Genomic DNA, 21535 nt, shown 5'->3' with positions numbered 1-21535 from the left:
GCAGTCTGGACGTTCCCTTATCATGCCATAAAAGTAGGTGATACAAAATTATTATAGCAAGAGCCAGGCTGCTTACAAGTAATATGACTAACTTTTTAATGAATTTATTTATTTATTTTGCAATGACATGACGAGTGTTTAGGTAAAATTCTGCCCTTATCTTCAGATGCCCTCAGTTTCTCATTAGTTAAAAGCCCACTCATTAGGAAGAGCACATCCCTGGGACAAACACATCAGCTGTTGTAAATTGTTCCGCCAAAGTTTTCTGCTGTTCACTGATTTTATAGAGGTAAGTGCCATGTTATTAATTTTACTCAATTAATAATCAGTAAAGACCAGGTTTTCACTTCTGCTTATAGTCTACCAGTTAGGAAAGCTTTCTCTGTTATTTTCTGTAGCATGTCAATTCTGGACTGTATTTGATTTCTTTTTTTTTGTCAAACAGATATTTGGTGCTTTACACTCCAATGTGTAACAGCAATTTTAAATTAGAAAACTGATCTTGAAACGCTGTCTGTGACTAAAATTCACGTTTGAAAAACAAGAGTAATGTTTTGACTTTAAAGGTATTTCAGAATTTGATTAATCAATTTAATACTTAAATGCACTGGGCTGTGCATGCAACACTGCACACCTAGAAAGCAGCTAATCATACGTTGGTTGTGTATTTAATCCCATATGAAAAATAAAAAAAATACTTCTTTCATTGGAAGCAAAACATTTGGCGTAATTGTTTCAAGATGACTCACAGTGAAGCAGTCCATCACCTACAAACAGTGTATATTAAAATAATCTCAAAAGAAGCCCAAAAGAGGATGCAGTTAGTTGTTTGACAATGAGTTCTGTTTATTAATGATTTGTGTTAATATATTGTGCTGGGTATTTGTAGAGCTAGAGATATTTTTAATTCATTTATTTGAGACAATGTAGACGCCAGATAAGCTGTGTATTGGCATGCAAATAAAGTCTGAAGTTAATTTCACCTCAAATGCTTTATGCATATTTTTCAAATTGTCCTGAGTTTCTGTTCAGTGAAGTGTAATATTTCCTTTTGTGTTATCCAAAGTAAAGGAATTATTTACTGCAAGCAGAGATTTACAGTGGAAATACACAACTGTTTTAAGCATTTGCCAACATATTAGTTTATTTTAGCTGACTAAAGGACACATTTTTCCTCTTACAAGATTATAAATGCTTAATAACTCCATTAATTCAACTGGAATATTTCCAGATTTACACCCCTCAATTAATTTCAATTGAATTTTCTTGAATTACACCATCTGAAAGCAGAATTTATCTTCGAGAGAGCTAAAGTTAATTTAGCTGACAGCATTTTCTCAGGAATAAGCCACGGCCTGATTGTAGGAATTGTCTGTGTTATCAATTTGACTTAATTTTCTCTTTTATAAGTGCCTCTAATAACAATAAACCTTTCAGAAAATGAATGTGTGAATTAAGCAGATGGTGTGAAAGAAGCTAAACTATTTTAAATGCTTTGCAACAATGTAAACTCATGTATCATTTATTGTACAGTATTACCCATTCATACTTTCTTATAAGCTATTAAAATTACATGCCAGAAGGTAGGATGTATTCTGTTAGTGCAAATTAATGTTCATGATCTTCAGTTAAAAGTATTTAGTAATAAATTAAAAGGAAAATCTACAAAACAGTAAGAACTTCTTTTCAGAATACTGTTGGTAGGCACTTTCATTTTCACCTATCAAGGGCCAGAGCCAGAAGAACAGGGTACTGAACACTGCCGAGGACATTAGTCTTAATTATTCAGGTAATTAAGGCTTTAACAGCTTTGACAATCAATATGGCTCCTGGAGAAGGCAAAAAAATACAATTTACTTTTTCCCCTTTATTCTTTGCATATGGGGAAGAAATAAATATTAAAATTGCACATAAAAGGCTATACTTTCAACATGAACTTTACAACTTTAAATATTGAGAATATTTTTTTCTAAAGTATGTTTGTCTCCAGTTGATAATGCAATAGAAGCAGATGGAATGGAATTGAAAATAACAATATATCAAGCTTTTTAATAAAAAAATTAGTTCAGTGCTTCATATATTAGATGCAATCTAAATTCATGTATTAGATATGTAAAATGGTATAATACTCTAGGTTTTATATAGTTTCATCCACTGAAAAAAATACGTCTTTTACTCAATCATTCAGCAATTGAAAAATTGTTTGTGGCACATATATATTTAATCTCCCTCTAGTGTACAGACAGATTTAAATCTTATTACTTTATCTTTCCCTGGTATTCAAAGTGTCATCAATAATCTGCAGTGATTTAAAATGACAGGACAGTCTTTTCACTAAAACAGTACTGGGAACCGTGACCTGTATTTTAATTTTCCCTCTGCCACTGATTTGCTAGTGAATCACTGAAAAGTTTCAGTATCCCAATAGGGAACGTTTTTCTCTCCAGCAGGAAGTTAAGAATTAACATTTGAAAAACAGTTTGAGGTCCCTGTGCTAAAGGCAGTGGGGCAGTGAGGGAGAAGAGCTAGAAGGGAAGGAAATCCCTGGCCCTGGCAGTCTCCACTGCTTGTGTGTGAGCACGAAGCGAGGACAAGCTGACCCTAGCACACCCATTTGCGATTGAGCAGGCTGTACCCAGCCTTGAACAGCCAGATCCAAAAAAAAAGAGGATCCGGGCTCCAAAAGTGGGATGGGAAGGCATTTGGGACAATTTACAGAGTTGCAGCACTGGATCATTGGGCCAGTAGATGTTTAGGGTGCCTACACTGCACACATGGAAGGGGAAAGGTCAAATATTTTACCAGTGGTGCTTTGGTGACAACATGCAGATGCAGGTGTCTTCATCTGTGTCTGTGAGATCTGGAAGTGACCAGAGCCCAAGCCTTATCTGCATGGACAAAAGAGCACTTTTGATGGCAAAGCCTAGCGGAATGAATACAGCTGGCTGCGGGCTACGCCGAGGGTTTGGTGCTGGTACTGGGGAGTTGGGATAGCCCAACCTTTCTTCCCTTCACTAAGCTGCACCGTTGTTTCTTGCTTTTAAACACAACTAAAACCTCTGTAATTCTGGAAATGAAAAGTCAAACTGGAAATGAAAAGTTACGAGTCTCCTGGTTTTACTGAGGTTTATACCGGGGTGAAAGCAGTTGAAGGAGTGATTTGTACTTCTATGAAACCAGTCCTACCGCCAAAGTTGAGGTGAAATGCCATCACTGTTTATTGTGCTGAGTAGCCCTTAGTCTTGTTGGTAATAATGCAATGACTTGGCTTAAGAAACAATGTGAATAAAGATTGGGAATCATAGAATCACAGAATCATTAAGGTTGGAAAAGACCTCTAAGATCATCGAGTCCAACTGTCGACCCAACACCACCATGCCCACTAAACCATGTCCCTAAGCGCCTCATCTACTCGTCTTTTAAATATTTCCAGGGATGGGGACTCAACCACTTCCCCGGGCAGCCTGTTCTAATGTTTCACCACTCTTTCAGTAAAGACATTTTTCCTCATGTCCAATCTAAACCTCCCCTGCTGCAACTTGAGGCCATTTCCTCTCGTCCTATCGCTTGTTACTTGGGAGAAGAGACCAACACCCACCTCGCTACAACCTCCTTTCAGGTAGTTGTAGAGAGCGATGAGGTCTCCCCTCAGCGTCCTTTTCTCCAGGCTAAACAACCCCAGGTCCCTCAGCCGCTCCTCATAAGACTTGTTCTCCAGACCCCTCACCAGCCTCGTTGCCCTTCTCTGGACACGCTCTAACACCTCGACGTCCTTCTTGTAGTGAGGGGCCCAAAACTGAACACAGGATTCGAGGTGCGGCCTCACCAGTGCCGAGTACAGGGGCACGATCACTTCCCTACTTCTGCTGGCCACAATATTTCTGATACAGGCCAGGGTGTAAGAGTCTGGCCTCTAACGACTATCCGACAAAGACGTTACAGGTAGACTAGGATAGACCAGGACACATGAAGTATAAAAATGGTTATTTTTAATAGAAGAGAGGAATTATGGGTTCCATGGGAAGAATATCTTTTCAATACCAATTCTTTTCTCTTTCATTCCCATGCTTCCTTGCAGTCTTTCCTCTCAATTTAAGGCATGACACAAGCTGCACATAACAGAAACAATAAAGCTAAACAGGAAATGCCTAAGCAGATCTCTGGCCCAAACATGACTTACTGTAAAACTGTACTACGCACCCAAGAATGTCCTCTGGCATTTTCCATTTGCTTTAAAACGAATAATCCACAGTTTACAAAAATGGCAGCAGTGATAGCATAGGCCTGAATCCCCATCTCCTTGCTCTTTGAATTTCTTTTCATATATTTTGCACAAAAATATAGGGATGCTACTCTATGCCTTGCAACCTCTTGTATCTCTGTTCAACTACTGAAAGTGAACTGTAATATGAATTGCAAAGGAAAAGTCAATTGTATGTCCGTTTTGTACTTTTATTGATCTGTAAGGAAGACTGCAAAAAAATTAGTGTTATTCTTCTTCTGTTCACTTTTTAAGTTGGAATCTAGTCTGAGAAATACAGCTGGAGAATTAGGCTGACGTGAGTCAAGAGACTTTAAGAGATACTTAATCTCTCTCTAATGCAGTTTTACACTTTTGGACCATAGAAGGATTCACGATAGATATACAGTCTGTGTCCACCTTACCACCTTATCTAATGCAAGCCATTTTTCACAAAACCAGGAAAAGCAAGACTTCTGACATAATTTTGAAACAGAAGAATAACAGCGGAGAGAGAAGAAGACGGGGACAGGATGGCCAGATTTGGTCTTTCTTTTATTTCCTAAGCAGACAGAGGAATATACATACATGTGTAGATAAATACATGAAATCTTGTAAATGCATATTGTGTGCATATAAATCATATCTCATAGAGAATGAAGTATCGGTGCACAAGATATTTCAAGTTATTTGCAAGCTACTTTTAAATGTGATTCTATGGTGAAAAAAATGTTTAAATACAGTTGAAATGTCCATATTTCTTAGCCACAATAATAATTTCTACCCCAAATGTAGTCAGCCTATGTTCAAAAAAGGACATTTCTTTTAGCTGCCAATTTTGCACATTCCTCAGTGGAATGCAAACAATCCAGTTACATTAAGTCCTTTCAAAGTGCCATCACATTTAATTTCTTTTCCAAGCAAAATGCTTCCCCACAGATATGAGAAATATTAATTGAAATGATTGTGTGTCTACAGTGAAAGAAAGTGCAGCACTACACTCAGTAGTTGCAAGACAGGAGTCAATAGTGCACGTGAGATGCTGAAAGCAAGCTTGGTAAAGTGTTGTAAACCTAGTTTAGGCCACAAAGCATGACACTTCTTCACTAAATAAGATGGGAAAAATCACCTTTCCTCTATGATTTAACTGTACCTCTTTCCTATTCTGGATTTTAAATTGTGCTAGCCAGATACTGGTTAATGAGGGAATCTGAAGTGGCTGTTACTGTAGGAACTTCAGATTCTTTTCCTCTTTTTTTTTTTTCAAAAATATATTTGTGAATTCTGAAATAATGATGGAGTTCAATGAAAGATGTGCAGCTTAACTCATACTTCACAGGTAAAACCACATCTCTGTTCTTACTTTCCTACTGCACATGAGATTGCATACATTTCAACAGCCTTGAAACTAAGAGTGTCGTTTTCCCTTCTCTGCCTGAACTGAAGGAGTGAGATAAGCCCAGCTTAGTCGTAGGGTACGGGTTTCCAGGTGTTACAACCATAATGCGATTTAGTTTTTAAGATCATCTTTACGGTATTTCAGAAAGATTGAAATGTCAGCTAAACCACCTTTTTAAATCCTACTTGAAATTACATCTAAATCTACATGCTTTCTCTGCTGCACTGCAACTTCTGCTTAAAATCTCTTTCCCCTTATATCATACTTTGTCATTGTAGCTCTGGAGAAATTACACCGATTTCTTCAGAATGAGTACAATAATTACACAGATAACCTGTGAGTTTCTCACCTGACAGGTAAAGAATGATAATGAAATGAAATCTCCCGAACATCAACTGTTAACTAAAGTATACAGTGAAAGATTATTAAGTTTTATGAAATGCTTATTTGATAGGAGAGTATTCTTTTCTTGTTGCCCATTGACATGAAACTGCATAGGCAGTTAAAACACTTAAAATGTCCCACTCCTGCAAGACAAATCTGAATAGCGAATATGTCCATACAAATGAGCTGTTCATCCAGAAGAGATTATAAACCTTGGCATCAAGAACAATTAAACTCAGCAGAAGATGAAAACACAGAATGGTATTATAGCTAAACATATGGATTATGCTCCCTTGAAAAGTCAGCATACCGATGAGTACAAAATGAGAGGATGCATTTGCTGGCTATTTTGAAGTTGCATTGGCTGGCTATATGACCAACATATGAATCATAATCGAAAGTACCTGCTGTAACATCATGTGTTACAGTGCAAAGAACACTGGGATAATTAATAAAAACCAGCAGAGAAGCAGAACTAGCCATCTGGAGAACACCATTGGGCTGTATTGGAACACACGGTGTGCAAATAGGTTTCTTTAGGGTGAGAGTCTATATTTTTACTAATTTTAGGCTGTTTATTTTGGAATCAAAGTATGCAATTAAGATGTCTAGTTTGGCTGTTATCAACTATTTGGAAATGGAAATATAGTGGAATTCTGACCAATAAACACAGTTGAAATAAAGGTTGGACTAAGTTAACAGCATTTTCTTGGGAAAAGCAAATGTTTTCTTGTTTCTTTTTACAAGAATGATGAAAGGAATATGCAGAAATGAACTCACTTTTTCTATTCAAGAAATGGCGAATTTCACCACACTTATTAAAGGATATGTTGAAATCCAGCTATAACCTGCTTCATCCTAAACTGCATAGCAGAAACTGATGCAAATAGAAAACTACATGTTATTTTGTGCAGTGAGAACATGATCCAAAGTTCCTGAATACAATAAAAAATATCTCATCAACTTCAATGGATTTGTGATCAGGCCCCCATTTCTTTCACTTATGAAGAATTCATTTTTCTTTTTAGAATATAGAGCAGAAACACTGAGAACAGATTCTGCTCTGAAAACACTGTAGTGCCTCAGAAAGCTATGTGCATCTTTGGGAAGTTAAATTAACCATGATAGTATGTCATTGAATCAGAAAAATGGGAGAATTTGGATCAAGGTTGATAATGAGCTTCAAGGAGGAATTGTTAGTGTCTGTGCTCATTAAAAAACAGGGATTAAAGCAGTCCAATTAGTGCCCATGCATGAGAGTAAAAAGGCCATTGTACAAAGATACAGCAGTGGAAATTGAAATAAAAGATATTTTGCTCCTGTTTAGAGGTTCTTTCATGCATTTGTTAAACAACAGGTAATTTATTTTCCCCTCTTTCAGAACTATAGGCTTACCTGTTTCTTTGAAAACTTGTTTCACTTGGCTTCAGATGGCTTTTTAAAGAAAAAGTAAGCATCTGTAATTAAATTCCCATGTGCAAATAACATCAGAATTAACTGCAGATTAATGCAACTGGACTGGAACTTTTTCAAAGGACAATTTTTTTGGAATTGTCTCCCCTCTGAGGAATTGTGTATATGGGAATGTCTCCTGTGTGTAATAGAAAGTAGCAGGAAAAGTGAGATGCTTTGCAATGAGATGCTTTAGCCATCTAAAAGGGACGCATGTTATCTAGGCACTTATCACCTCCTTTTCTAGGGGATAGCTGGGTGACTAATTCTATATAGCTTTAAATAAGGAATTTATAGTAGCTTTGGGAGGTGTCCGGTATTCATTGGAGGACCCTGAATGACTGTCCTTGACCAGACCCCTAACTTCTAAACAGCTTGAACAGGATTAGACAGATTCCTGCCCTTTTTTGTGGGATTCAGCTTGCAGATGCAGACACCTGCATGTCTACAGTTGAGCAAGGTGTCCAGGCTTCTTCACAACTTCAGTGAAGATTTGGTCAATCCAGTCAACAGACCCTCGAGAATTATTCAACATGTCCTGAGAGAAACATATTCATTTTGTCACTTGTGGTGTTTTGTACGTGATCCTGAGCGACCGGCTCTAGGTGATCCTGCTTGAGCAGGGAGTTGGACCAGATGAGCTCCAGAGGTCCCTGCCAACCTCAGCCATTCTGTGATTCTGTGATTTAAAGACTTGTCAGGGACCTTGACAAGGCTTGGACAGGAACTAAAAATATAACAAAATTATCCTGCACTATTATTTCCTAGCCTATCTCTGTTATGATTTATTATCTGCAATGTTGTAATGCCTAGGGCTGTCAGATCTAGACAAGAACTGTACTGTATTAGTCATTAATACCTGACAAAATGATCTAATTATATGTACATAATAACACAAGACTGAACAATAACAGCATTCCGATTGTGGGAATAGGCAGCTGGGATCTTTTCTCGGATCTTTTCTTACACAGAAATTCACTAAAGGTCTTTTCTTTCTCTCCTGGTGCTATTCCCATTTCATCTGAGCTATCACTTTTTGAGAAAATCTTTGTTTATATTATGGGCTTGTTCTCATATACTGCAAAGCAATCCAGTCCAAATCATGAAAAAGCACTTACAAATGTACTAATTCAGTTTGCTGCATCAAGGAAGGAGTGCAAAGTACTGTGATGCGTTCATCAGTTTGTATAAAACAGGAAGGGAAAGGCATTTTTTTGTGGCTTTTTGTTTGCTTGTTTGTTTTTTTCCCCAGCCTATGACATTACTTAGATGATTATGCAAGACTCTGCAGGAAAACAGAGAAAAAGATACCAGTTGCAAGCATAAGACTTCTTTCCAGCAGATCAGTGGAGTGAAAATAACCTTTTCCAACAGGCACGCTTGTACATAGTACCAGCTTGACGACCTGTAGCAATGGCCCATTTCACTCAAGATGTTATCCTTAATAGGATCTAAAGGATTGTGAGCAAAGTTTTAAAACTTGGGTGCTTAATCTATATTTAGACATGCAAAGCAAGAAGCCAGAGAGTGGGTGAGGAAACAACAGGAGCGTAAATCTCTAGCTTGCAAATGAGGGCTTGCTCCTGGGGAGTCCTGTGTTGTGGCTTCTTGCAGTCCTGCTCTTCACTCACTGCCCCTAGCCATTGCTTAATGCAAATCGCCTTCCTCCACCTCTTGGGAAGGTGCTCTTGTACCAGACCACTGGCTGGGGGGACTCAGTGCTTTTCTGGGACTAAGGATGGAAAAACAGAAGACTGGGGATAGAGGAGAGAAAGGCTGTTCTGTAGGAGATAAAAAGACAAAGTAGAGACTTAAGGGAAAGGCAGAAGATTAGGAGAGCAGTGGCAGATAGGAAAAGAAACATCAAACCCTGAGGATGGAAAAATGGCAAGGAAGGACAAATGACAGGGGGAGAAATCCTGGATTATATAATGCATGATATTTTTCAACATTTCAACATTTTTCAAACAATGGAAAAGGTTTTTTCTTTAATAAGTACTGCTGGCAGGTTTGCACAGGGGTACCTGCAGCCTTCCTGTAGATTTGGCATCCCATTACAGATTAAAAGGCAATATCCAAGGAGAATTACAAAATCTAGTATTTAGAGTAGTGTGTGGTCTATACTGGTTTGGAAAACAAGAAACCTAGTGATCCCAGCTGTGAGCTAATGGATGGGTAGGTGTGGCGAGCTCTCCTTGTCTAGGAAAGGAGTTAAGTGATTAACTGATGTTAACTGAGTGAGAAAATACCAGGGACAAGTGAAGCTAGGCTAATTATGATAGGATAACTTGGGTCTGACTCTACAGGCAAGGAAGGAAATCATTAAAAATGGATGCAAAATAGGGAAATATCCAGGTTTTGGACATTTCAAATTCACATGGCTAGTGCATGAATTGAACCTGCAATGCAGACAGTGATGGCAGTGATTTAACACGTGACTAAAATGGAGAAACTTGACAGGTGAATGGTAGAACATAACAACTGAGAGGATAAACCATGTCATACTATAGAGGCAGTAATGTTCATAAGAGCAAACAATTTTTATAATCTCTGGATTCAAGCTGATACATCAGCTGGACCCCACCGTGTAGTGATTGCTCATCAGCACCAATAATAGGTACTATATTCCCCAGCAAAGAGACCTGAACGACAAACCCAGGACAGAGTTGAGCTGTGCTTCTTGGAGAAGGGATAGGAGCAGGGGCAGATTCTGGAGCAGCCAACTGTGGGCAGTGGGTGAAGAGCTGCCCCACAGGATGCAAAGTGGGGATGTGGGTGCCCAGGGCACCAGCAGCCCTGCAGCTCTGACAGCTCCCAGAGTATTAGTAGTCCCCAAGCCTGTCAGGGAAAACAGCAGACCCTGAAAGGAAAAATTAACACTAGTAAGCCCCCACTTCTACAGACTATGTCCCTTTTTCGAAGATACAGCATGCTTTTCTGGCTAGTTCAGATCCACTTAACATAATTTATTTTCTTTAACATATTGATATTAATTTGCTTTCAGTATAATAAGTAGCTTAAACCATTAAGTCATTAATAGTATCACCCTTCTAGCCTGCAGATTGATTATCACTCTTGCATCTATTCATTTAGAAAATGAAAATTAAATTCAGGGGTAGATAACAATACACTTCTTTTCAGATATGCTGAAAATTGCAGCGTTTCTGAGTTCTGTTGATTAATCTGTGTGAGGTAGAAGGGTCTGCATTTTATTTAAATTGCCTTTCCTATTTTGACCATTAGCATATACAGATAGTAAAGAAGGCCTTAGCCCCACTGTGATGATGTTCTAGGCAAGTCAGACTGACTGTAGCAGAACATGCTTGGAAACCGAAATTTCAAATGAGCAGCATTCTTTTTTATACTGTTGTTTAAAATCAAGCTTTTATTAACTCATTTTTTGTAAACATCAGGGAGCAAATAAGTCTTAAGGAAAAGTCTGAATCAACTGTGGGAGGTGTCTGGGTGAGAAGGAAAGCAAAAAAAAGCTGAGCATCAGAACACACTTCCAGACAGTGAAGTCTATCAAAAAGTCTTTCAAAGCATTTGAAATTAGACTTAATTTTTACAAGATCACAGTTTTGCACTTTTCTCTGTTTGCCCTGAGTACAATGTTAACAAAAGCAAATCAAACCAAAGGGCATCCCTTTGTCATCCTATCTGCCTCCAGGGTGGCTACTGCCCTTCTAACATGTCGTCTCTCATTTTTGTTTTCAAGGACACATCATAACAATTTCCCAGAAAAAAACATACCATGGATGTTTGGATCAAATGGTCAGCAGTGATGGTGCTGCTTTCTATGGCTGATGCTCAGCCGCTAAAGCCGGCACGGGCCCCTCTGGTTCTGCACAAGCCTTTCATGGTTGTTTGGAATGCGCCGACCCAGCAGTGCAGGCTGCGGTACAAGGTGGACCTGGATCTCAGTGTTTTTGACATTGCATCCAACACCAATGAGACTTTGAGTGGATCCAATGTGACAATCTTCTATCACACTCATTTGGGATACTATCCCTACTACTCAGATAACGGAGATCCTGTCAACGGAGGGGTGCCCCAGAACGAAAGTCTTATCAAACACCTTAATAAAGCAAAGTCTGACATTGACTATTGCATACCCATGAAGAAATTTCAGGGACTTGCAGTCATTGACTGGGAAAACTGGAGACCGCAGTGGGATAGGAACTGGGGCAACAAAAGCATTTATAGAAATAAATCTCTTGACATGGTTAGGAGACGGCATCCTCAGTGGGCAGAGGACAAAATTAGGAAAGTGGCTAAAGAGGAATTTGAAAATGCTGGCAAGAGCTTTATGAACAATACTATCCTTCTGGCTGAGCATATGAGGCCAAATGGTTTGTGGGGTTACTATCTTTACCCAGACTGCTACAATTATGATTACAAAGAACACCCCCAAAAATACACGGGGAAATGCCCAGCCATTGAGTCTTCCCGCAATGACCTCCTGCTTTGGCTGTGGAAGGAAAGCACTGCTCTCTACCCTTCTATATACCTGGATTATATACTGAAGTCAAGTCCAAATGCACTAAAGTTTGTTCACTATCGGGTTAAGGAGGCAATACGTATTGCCTCAATTGCTAGGAAAGACTACGTTTTGCCTGTTTTTGTTTACTCCAGACCATTTTATGCCTATACTTTTCATGTTTTGACAGAGGTAAGCAGACAGACTTCTTTAGAAATTTAGAGATTAGAAACAGCCTCTTAGAAAAAGTACTTTCTAAAAGTGTTCTTTCTATAAAAGCATTTATGCATTTGTTTTTCATATTTAAGAAAGACGCTCTAAAATGAAGTACTGTAGTCACAGTACAAAACTCTGCACTTTTCAGTAGTTACTATTGCAGTGCTTTGGTCTACTTCTGTAGGATAACATTGTATATTTTTAATGAGGGTCATTTAGAAAGAAAGTACAAAGAAATAATTTCCTTAAGGAATTAATTCATTCTGATATTTTAATTCTTCAGGACAGCTTGTGAAATGAACTTGGTAAATTTTCATGAAGTTTAAAACTAATTAGTGTAATGGCTTCATGAGAAAGGAGCCTCAGGGCTTTTTTGTTTCTTTATCCAAATGTACAGTCACTCAGTATAGAAATAAACCAGTCAAGTCAACTAGTCTGGCCTAGAGTTCCTAACTCCTGCATGATGAGCATTGGCCATCTCGCTTTTCAGAGGTACAACACATTCAAATATCTTCATGACCCAATGTTTAGTGCTAACGCTGTGGAGTTCTTTTAATAAAGGAACCAAGTCTTTGAGTCATGCAATGTCCCTTCAACTAATGATCAAGTGCAACAAATATATAGTGACCACAACATTGATGGTAAAGATATATGCATACAAATCCCAGACTTTCTGGATATGTAATGATGATCATGGCGCTGACTTTGTTTATGCACATAATAGAGAGGCACAGATGTTTATTGATTTCTCTAGCAGTTGTCCCAAGTGCCGAAAGTTTTGCTTTGATCGCTATCAATTCCATGAGAGGGGTGGGGGGGAGACTTTGTTTATGCACATAATAGAGAGGCACAGATGTTTATTGATTTCTCTAGCAGTTGTCGCCGAAGCCGAAAGTTTTGCTTTGATCGCTATCAATTCCATGAGAGGGGGGAGAGGGGAGGAGACTGGGCTAGCAACCAGGGACTCTTTGGAGCTCTTTTCTGTGTGATGTGGAAACTGCAGGTCCTAACTGACTCAGAAATCATGGGCAAATAGGCAAGGCTGGGTCCCACCGAAGGCAAGAACCACTGGGGTCAGCACAGGCAGGATTTCACCCAGAATGCCTTCACTGAAGAACTCAAAACAGGCCATGAAATAAATGAGCATTCTTCAAATGCAGGCTGTAATAATACATTTTTATAATATAAATCAGTCCCTTGATTGATATGAAAATACCACAAATGTCACTGAAAGCTAAGAAAACTAACATGCTGTTACCAATTATGCACGAGGTCAAAGTCTGTGGTCGTTTAAAGTTAGTGTTTTACCTTAAGCTATTTTCTGAACAGTACAGTGGTAATTTGGAGTGACATTCCTCTCAAGTTATACTCCTTAACTCACTGGCCTGTTTTTCAATTGTATGTAGCCATTTACTTTTGGATGCTTTAAAGATCACTTTACAACTCTGCAGCCAGGGAAGTTCCATGCATAGCCAGAGAAACAGCTTTGGGTTATGCTCCACTACATATTTTCTAATAAGGACAGTACCCAGCGCTGCAGGCAGCCATGGGGACAGGGCTTGACGTATCTCCAGACTATAAACATCGTCTGTGCTAACAGCTTGGGACTGCCAAGAACTTTCAGGGTTGCACTTAGAAAAACTCTAAATAGGAATAATCAGGAAAATAATGTTCTTGTTTTCCTTCATAGCCCTGAAGCCACCAAGATATTTTAAATATGGTTTTGTATGTTCAGATTTTAGACTAGGCTGGAGCGTCTCATTTGACCCATGACATGCCCCTAAGTGATGCTCACGAACCTGCAAACAAGGCATGAAACATCTGAGCTCCAGCAACAATGTGCGTGAATGTGACAAGGAAAGGAGCCAGTGTAGTACAATGACATCCAGGCTAAATGGCCATAGAAAAATTGGGATAGTAGGCTAAGAGACACTTGAGGTCTGACAGGGACTGGGCCAGGAGAACCACTGTCCTGCTCCATCAAACTGTGCAAGAGCTGTGACATTCTGGTTCAACAGAATTAATTGCTGACACGTTCAAGCCTTGTGTGTGAGCCCTTCTGTACGCAGTATGAAAAATACAGTAAATATCACGGTGGAAGAAAATAGAAAGAATGGTTGTGAATCAGAGTCACTGAGGGAGAGACACAAGTCTAGCAGACCTTCAGAAAGACGAAAGACCCAGGATGCTGTAGCTATGGCTGCTGTACCTTTCACCCCGACTGCACCTGGAAATCAGGTGAGTTGTGCATAAGGTATCTGAGAAATTCATCCTGCTTTTTTTCTTGGAAACAGTTTATAAATTCTGAATTGGGACCCCAATCGTTAGGAAAGGTTTCTGTATTTGCTAGAAATGCATATAAGCAGTTTGCCATCTGTAGCATATTTAGAAACTATCTGCCTTGACAATTCACTACTAACTGTGTGGGAGAGGGAAGTTGCACAGTAGCATCTGTGCTTCCTGACTAGATGGCTGAAGTCATTAATAAAGCAGGATGACAACTAACAAGTGATGAATAATGGATAACAACTTCTCTCATTCACCTACAGATAGTCTTCTCTGATGACCAGGTGTGCATGTGTACAGAGACCATTCCCTGCAACCACGCCAGGCTTGCACTACCATTCCTGAATAGAGAAAAAACATGTCTGAAACTAAGACTGTTCAAAATTTAAAGGAAAGATTACAGATGTACTAATTTTTCTTTCCTCAACATGTAACTAGAACTGACTGTCCTGTTTCCTCTCAAGCTCCAAAACTGAAGCAGCTTAGCTCACCTCCTATTTTTTAGTGTCCAATGCAGTGACTTGGCTGATCAAGATATGGAGAAACATTGACAGGAACTAGAGCCTCCTCTCTGCCAAATCAGCTGTCCGCTCGGAGATAGCCCAGCATAACCTTGAGGATCTTCGGTTGTTGCACACTGCCCCTAAAAGTTTGAATGAGAATGAGCATCAGAAGGGAAGAGGCTTTGTTGACTTGTTTAGCACTTGGAGAAATACCAGATGCCTAAGTGGCAGCTGACCCATAAAGTTGTGTCTTCAGGACAGTCCTCTAACATGGATGGACGCAGATCTGATACAAAGAGTGAAATAGGATTCCCCACCTAGACATATGCCAAGATGGTTATATTTAAAATGATGACTGAATTTTTTTAAACTTGCATGTTTTTTTCCATATGAGGTACTTCTTACACTCACACGGCAGAGCCATGCCAGTGAGCCCCCACTAATGCCAAGCTGTGCTGTGTGAGGAGCAGCGCTAGGTTCATTCCCCAAACCAGGACTGCTGTGTCTGAGGCCGCTGGTGGAGCTTCTGTGCCTCCCTTGGGGCTTCAGGGATGCACCTCCCTATCTCTGCTCCCAATTTGGCACTCTCAGCTATTATGAGAGGCACTTATATTTGCTTTTCTCAAAATACCTCAATGGGGGGTGAATAATTTATTTCACTAACCCTGTCTGTGGCAGGGGCAGGTTGGTGGTGATGCCTCCCTCTTTGTGCGATCATCCGGTGGTCAGAGCACCCTGGTGCAGGAGCTCTCAGCTCAGTTCTCTTCCAGGCCTGCTCAGGATGAAACCAGCACCCTGTGTTAGACACTAGGAAAGAGTTAGGGAATCACCAGACCAAAAAGAACAAGCATATGAGACAGAAAAAATAAAAGAGAGGGTGCAACCTCCTGTTCATAGGTTACTCAGGGAAGAGCCCTTCTGTGCTGATGGCTTTTGAGGTACTGAACATGAGTCAGTCATTCAGTAAAAGACGCAACTATGCCTAGAAATGAGTCAGAAACCTTATTTCCTTCCTTGTGGGCAAGTTATCTAATTATTAAGCTGAATTAATCATAAGCTGTAGTCAGGTTCCCACTTGTTTCTCTTGCTCTCCTTTGAACCTTCATTGAATTGGTGCAAGGTGAAATGGCATCAGAAAGAGAAATGGCACCCCTCTAAACATTGTCCGTAACCTCACTGTGAAGATAACCCCCGACAGAGGGTTACCTGGAGGTGATGTACCTTTTAAGCATGGGGGAAGAGAGAAAAATTCAGCCCATGTCTTTCTAACTCTCTTTCCTCCTGGGGAGGACTCTTAGTACTCGACCTTTGTTTTAAAGAATACAAGAAGAGGAAAAGTAAGGTGGAAGGAGAGTGTTTACATGAAATCACATACAATTTTTTTTTGCAGTGAGCTGCTGTTTTCTCCAGCATCCAACACCTGTGCAGGTGCTATAAGTGTCCTTTAAGCATCCCTAGGGAAATGTATCTTCCAATCAAAAGCCAGATTTTGGCATTAGCCTGAGAAAAGTGCTGAGTTTCTCAGCATTGGCAAGGTGGTGATTCTAGGTGTCTACAAAAGGGGAAGTGTAGGTGTCTCGGGAACTTCAATTGTGAAGTTATCGCCGCCATTGGACTTCACACACCCAGAGGACTAGGTGAACTTTAAGGGTCATGCTCTTGGATTTGATTATTTTATATCCATATGAATCAGACATGAAGTGCTGAAATCCCTTTGTGGATCTGAATTGAAACTATTTCTACAAGTAACAGAAGAAAGCTGTGGAATATGAAGGAATAAAAACTGGATTTACTGGCTCCTGGTCAAGCACCCTAACTCCTAAAGCATATTACTAACAAAATCTTTATTTTGGGTTTTGCTCAGGTCTTTGTTCATCCAGCAATGCTAAATATCTATTGATTATTTATTTTGGCTGTCTGAAAAGGTTTCATTAATTTGTTAATGAGAGCTGAACTGTGTTAGTGCTAAATGACTCAACCATCATGTGGCTAATGTAGAAACACAGTCCAGCCTTCGTATCTGGGTAATCTTCATAAAATGCTTTGCAGATGAGGAAAGCCTGGGAACCCTCATTACCAAGAGGTCAGGCTGTATTTCACATTCTCTTAACATTTGATATTTTGATCTTTAATTCACATATTTTGGCGGTTTTTTTTTACTCATAAATTAATTCCCATAGGAAAAAAACCCCACCATTTCCCACATGAAAGTTACACCTGCAGCCCACACCACTACCCTTTTATAAAACTAGCACCGGACTATATACTTTTAAGAGTAATGACATTCTCTAAAACACTGCTTGGATGATCAGCAGCAACACAAACTTCAGGCGAGACCAATTATACTTCATATCACTCTGAACCCTACACTAAGAGCCAGTAGGCAAGCTCTACTCTTTCAGACTTCTGCAGGTTTTCCTGCACTGTTTTGTCCAACCTTTTAGTTAAGGGTCAAAGTCACTGCTTGCTCTGACTCTCTGTTATTGTCTTCAACTCTTCAGCGGATTCTCCCTTTCCCAAAGCATTTATTTGTGCCTTCTTTTATATCTCTCGGGCCATAAATGTTTCAGGAATGGGGACTCCTTAACTATGCCTTGGTAAATCAACAGGCCCACTTACACAGTGAAATAAATTATTTAGTAGTAATTAACAATAATAACATAGTTCTTCCACTCTATCATTTTGCATTTCTAAGGTGCCACCACCATACTATAATAATTTGGCTGGTCTTTTGGATTGTTTTCTCCTAAAAAGAGGTGAAAAGAATGTATTAAAGACCATCACTAACTTTTTAAAGGAATTTGCTCTTTCTTCATCAAATTGAGAAATATTGTAATATCTGTCATTACAAACACTGATCAGGAATTACTTTCTAATCAATTATTGTAGATAGAAATGGTTTTAGATGTAATTGATCATGCCTTGATATTTGGGGGGTGGAAGAAGATCCTTCCTCCATATTTTCTAAGATTTAATTGCATTTCTCTTGACACAATATTCACGGTCTCAGAGAATGGCTTAAAGACACTTGCAAGGTACGTTGCGATGTTGTTGGCAAGGCACCAATGACTCCTGTTCTACACACAGTCTGTGCTCTGGTAGAGCTGCGTTACCACTGATCGCTGCAACTCAACTGCTTATTGGTGCAGCTCTAAAAGTGGACATGGTTAAGTCAGTATGCAAATGTGTGCTTTTTTTTCCCCATTTGGCACTATGTAGCACTGGGAGAGGCTCAGTTTTCAAAGATATGTTTCTTGGAATAATGGCATTCACGCTGGTAGGAACAGCAGCTCTGTAACTGTATTGGCATGACTAAAGCAGCACAAGTTAGACACCTGCCTAAAGCCTATCAACTGCAATTAGACACTGTAAGGGCAATCCAATGACGTGTGATCATACTTATCATCACTTGCCAAAAATGGTGCCTACGTAGCTATGGTAATCATTCAAAGACTGGTAGATAAAATAGATCATTCACTTCTTACTCCACCAATTTGGTTGGAGGACCCCTTGTGAATAAACTATAATGATTTCATTATTTAGTAGTCCCACACATGAATGCAACCTATGCAAACCTTTGGAGACACACTGAAGATCTTTCTAAACTAAATAGTGATTTTATTGTGTAGAATATGCCACAGGACCGATGTCTCCTCCGGGAAAAAAAAAAAAGTGATGTCCCTATCCTAGTGCTTTTTGACTTTTATTTTTATATCTTTGGTTTTCTGATGTCTGGTCTGGTTTTCTGATCCTTCTTTTTCAGATGGATCTTGTCAATACCATTGGTGAAAGTGCAGCCTTGGGAGCAGCTGGAGTTGTTCTCTGGGGCAGTATGAAATACGCCAGTTCAAAGGTAGGTCGTATCAGTTTCTTACTATTTAGGAATCACCTTAGTACCTCTTCTCTGCCACCACACTCTCCGTAGCACCTATCTATCTTTGTCGATGTCATCAGCCAGCGACTGAGGACAATGGTTCAGTACTACTTTCAGGTCTCATTAGTTCTATACTTTCGTTAGGCTGAGAAGTCCCATTGCTTCAGAGCACATTGCATTGGGCAGGTCGTTTGTAGCATTGTGGAATAAGAAAGGCATGTTTTGAAGAAATAACATACATTATATTTGTGTATATATATACACATATATATACATATATATACATATATATATATATAAAAAACAAGTACAGCTTGTTTTACAGTGTTCTACTTTGTAGCTATGGTGGTTTGTACAGATCCACAGAGGAGGAAGAGAGTCTGGAGGGGGGTATTTTCTCTGGTCACTAGTGTTGAAATGACACATGGAAAATAATGTTACCACAAGAAAAGGCCTAGTTCCTCCTCCCAGGTTCTTCAGGCTTTCACAAATAATCCTTCTTGAAGTGATGGAGGGGACAGGAGGCTGCACTGGGGTTTCACAGGAGGCACGGCAGGCTAGCCCTGGCTCCCGAACCTGGGCTGGGCTTTGGTGCCCACTCTGCTTTTCATGCAGTCTGCTTTCCTCCTCCTGAAGTCTCTGGCAAAGCACCACTGACTTGGGCAGAGGAAGAGGGAAATCTGAACTGGAACTTTCTAGCCTCACTTGCAGCAACTTCTGTTGGATAGATCCAACAAGATCTATCTCAACAGGTTTCTTTAGCCAAGAACAGTTTTGTACTAGCATCTTCTTAGATATAAGAAATTTGGACATAATGCTAGCTACTGAGAAATGTGTCACGGTCTTTTATTTTCTACAGGAGAGCTGTTCAACTGTGAAACGGTACATTGATGGACCCTTAGGACATTACGTCATTAATGTGACCTCAGCAGCCAAACTCTGTAGCAAAGTCCTGTGTAAGAAGAATGGAAGATGTATTCGCAAAAACAGCGACTCTTCTGCTTACCTCCATTTATCACCCACTAATTTTAAGATCCGAGCCCGTCCCTCAGAGAGGGGGCCCAGGTTCCAGGTGACCGGTAAACCCAGCCTGGAAAGTATTGAAGCCATGAGGCAGAGATTCATGTGCCAGTGTTACCAGGGCTGGACGGGAATATTTTGTGAATTGCCTGACCAAAGGCTAATGGAGCGCTGGGCTGACGTTGTGTTCAGTAGATCAAGAAAACAAAAGTTTTTTGTCTTCCTCTTGGGAGCCATGCAGCTTCTTCTGCTTTATACTGGACACTAAAGTCTTCTGAGGCAGTGCAAGGAAATAAGAAGTGGTGCCACTAAGACTTCTGTTCCTTAGCAAGTTTTTATTACAAAGGGAAAAGGCTTTTTTGATTAAATAGTTGTATTCTGTTTTCTTCATCTCCCACTCCTGCAATTGCTTCAGACATTAAATATTTTGAAAGCAGCCTCCTCTTTTTTACCAGCTTCCTTACTCTTAACTCATGTTTTACTCATACGTTCAACAGATAAAGCTTCTGCTGCAACTGTGGAAGCTTTACTTGAGTAAAAAAGTTGAATAAACCTGTACAAGGATTCATCCATGTAGAAGCTTAAAAAAGGACACAGAGCTTCTTTGTTTCAGGGCTGGATGATTTAACATATCATGGGGCTGACAGACCCCACTGACGACATGCATCTCCATGCAGGGGAGGAGAAGATGAAGAACTCTACTTACTGGCAACGTTTTGGCTTGCAGCCTTCGGCTTCAGATGGGGACCTCTTTGGAGTTGATGTAGGTTAAAGAACCACTGATTACTGATTAATTTAGCATCCATAACACGCCATCCTGTCAGGTTGTGGCATGTCCATTTGCAGTTATTCATTGATCCACGTTCATGTGTGAGCATATTTATTTCATCAAAGACCTATCTGTCTTCCACACAGCCTTTCAATGTAACAAACAATGAATGCCTTCATTGAATTGATGGTAACCCCAAGAAATTCCCTACATCTCTCTCTGACTTAGGGAAGATATTAAAATAATTTTCTTTTGAGTTTTTCGTATGATGTGTTGAACTGAGTATCGTTCCAGAGCATGGACACAGAAATTAGTAAGAAACCCACATGTGGGTCTAAAACACTTTTTTTACCCTGACTAGTGTCTGCATTGATCATCTGTGGCCAGATTTCATTGCTTACATTACACAGTATCCTATGCCTGTAGCAGTTTGGTTAAAATCAGCAAGGCTATGTGGAGAGGATACTCAACTGAGTAAGAAAGTCTGAATCCGGCCTTTAGCCAGGCCCCCTTCTTGATACTGCCCTGAATTACTTTAAACATTAACATGTCTCTATGCATTATAATCTGCTGGGGTGTCCTATGTTCTTTGTAATCTCCTGTTATCTCTGAACATTTCTTAATGGTAACCCCACAAAAAAACTTCCCTTGGTTTGCCATGGCCAGATTCACAGCTGGTGTGAACTGCGATGCTCAGATTCACTCAAGCCAAAGACCCAGCTCTTAACAGACCTGCAGTGGATATGTTAAGGCTGCAATGATCCCTGTAAACCTAGACACTGAAATGAGACTGACTTCAGTTAAATAGAGACTTAGTGCTAGCTATAGTGAGTCACTCTGTAATGACGTGCTGAGAAGCTACAGGAGAGCTTTGCCACTGACCTTTTGCTTTGTAGTGCATAATGGCAATGG

At 39.8% G+C, this 21535-nt stretch overlaps 1 protein-coding gene across 1 annotated transcript; it reads left to right on the top strand.

The window, feature by feature from the left end:
• The first annotated feature begins 211 nt into the window (after nt 1-211).
• On the top strand, nt 212-20486 carry LOC103905258 (hyaluronidase-1). Its single transcript, XM_009286865.2, has 4 exons — nt 212-289; nt 11194-12147; nt 18724-18813; nt 19694-20486. The coding sequence occupies exons 2-4, from the start codon at nt 11230-11232 to the stop codon at nt 20120-20122; spliced, it is 1437 nt and encodes a 478-aa protein (XP_009285140.2). The 5' UTR covers nt 212-289; nt 11194-11229; the 3' UTR covers nt 20123-20486.
• Nucleotides 20487-21535: the final 1049 nt, after the last annotated feature.

The sequence above is a fragment of the Aptenodytes forsteri genome, unplaced genomic scaffold, assembly GCF_000699145.1.
Source record: "Aptenodytes forsteri isolate BGI_AS27 unplaced genomic scaffold, ASM69914v1 Scaffold166, whole genome shotgun sequence".
Taxonomy (NCBI): Eukaryota; Metazoa; Chordata; class Aves; order Sphenisciformes; family Spheniscidae; genus Aptenodytes; species Aptenodytes forsteri.
The sequence above is the reverse complement of the archived record's forward strand: the minus strand, read 5'-3'. Positions and strand labels throughout refer to the sequence as shown.

What these genes read in the sequence shown, in the direction of transcription:
- LOC103905258 (XM_009286865.2), top strand. Translation starts at nt 11,230, where the DNA reads ATGGATGTTTGGATCAAATGGTCAGCAGTGATGGTGCTGCTTTCTATG. An exon ending in CTTTTCATGTTTTGACAGAG is followed by an intron (nt 12,148 to 18,723) that starts GTAAGCAGACAG and finishes CTTCTTTTTCAG; the next exon opens with ATGGATCTTGTCAATACCAT. An exon ending in TGAAATACGCCAGTTCAAAG is followed by an intron (nt 18,814 to 19,693) that starts GTAGGTCGTATC and finishes TATTTTCTACAG; the next exon opens with GAGAGCTGTTCAACTGTGAA.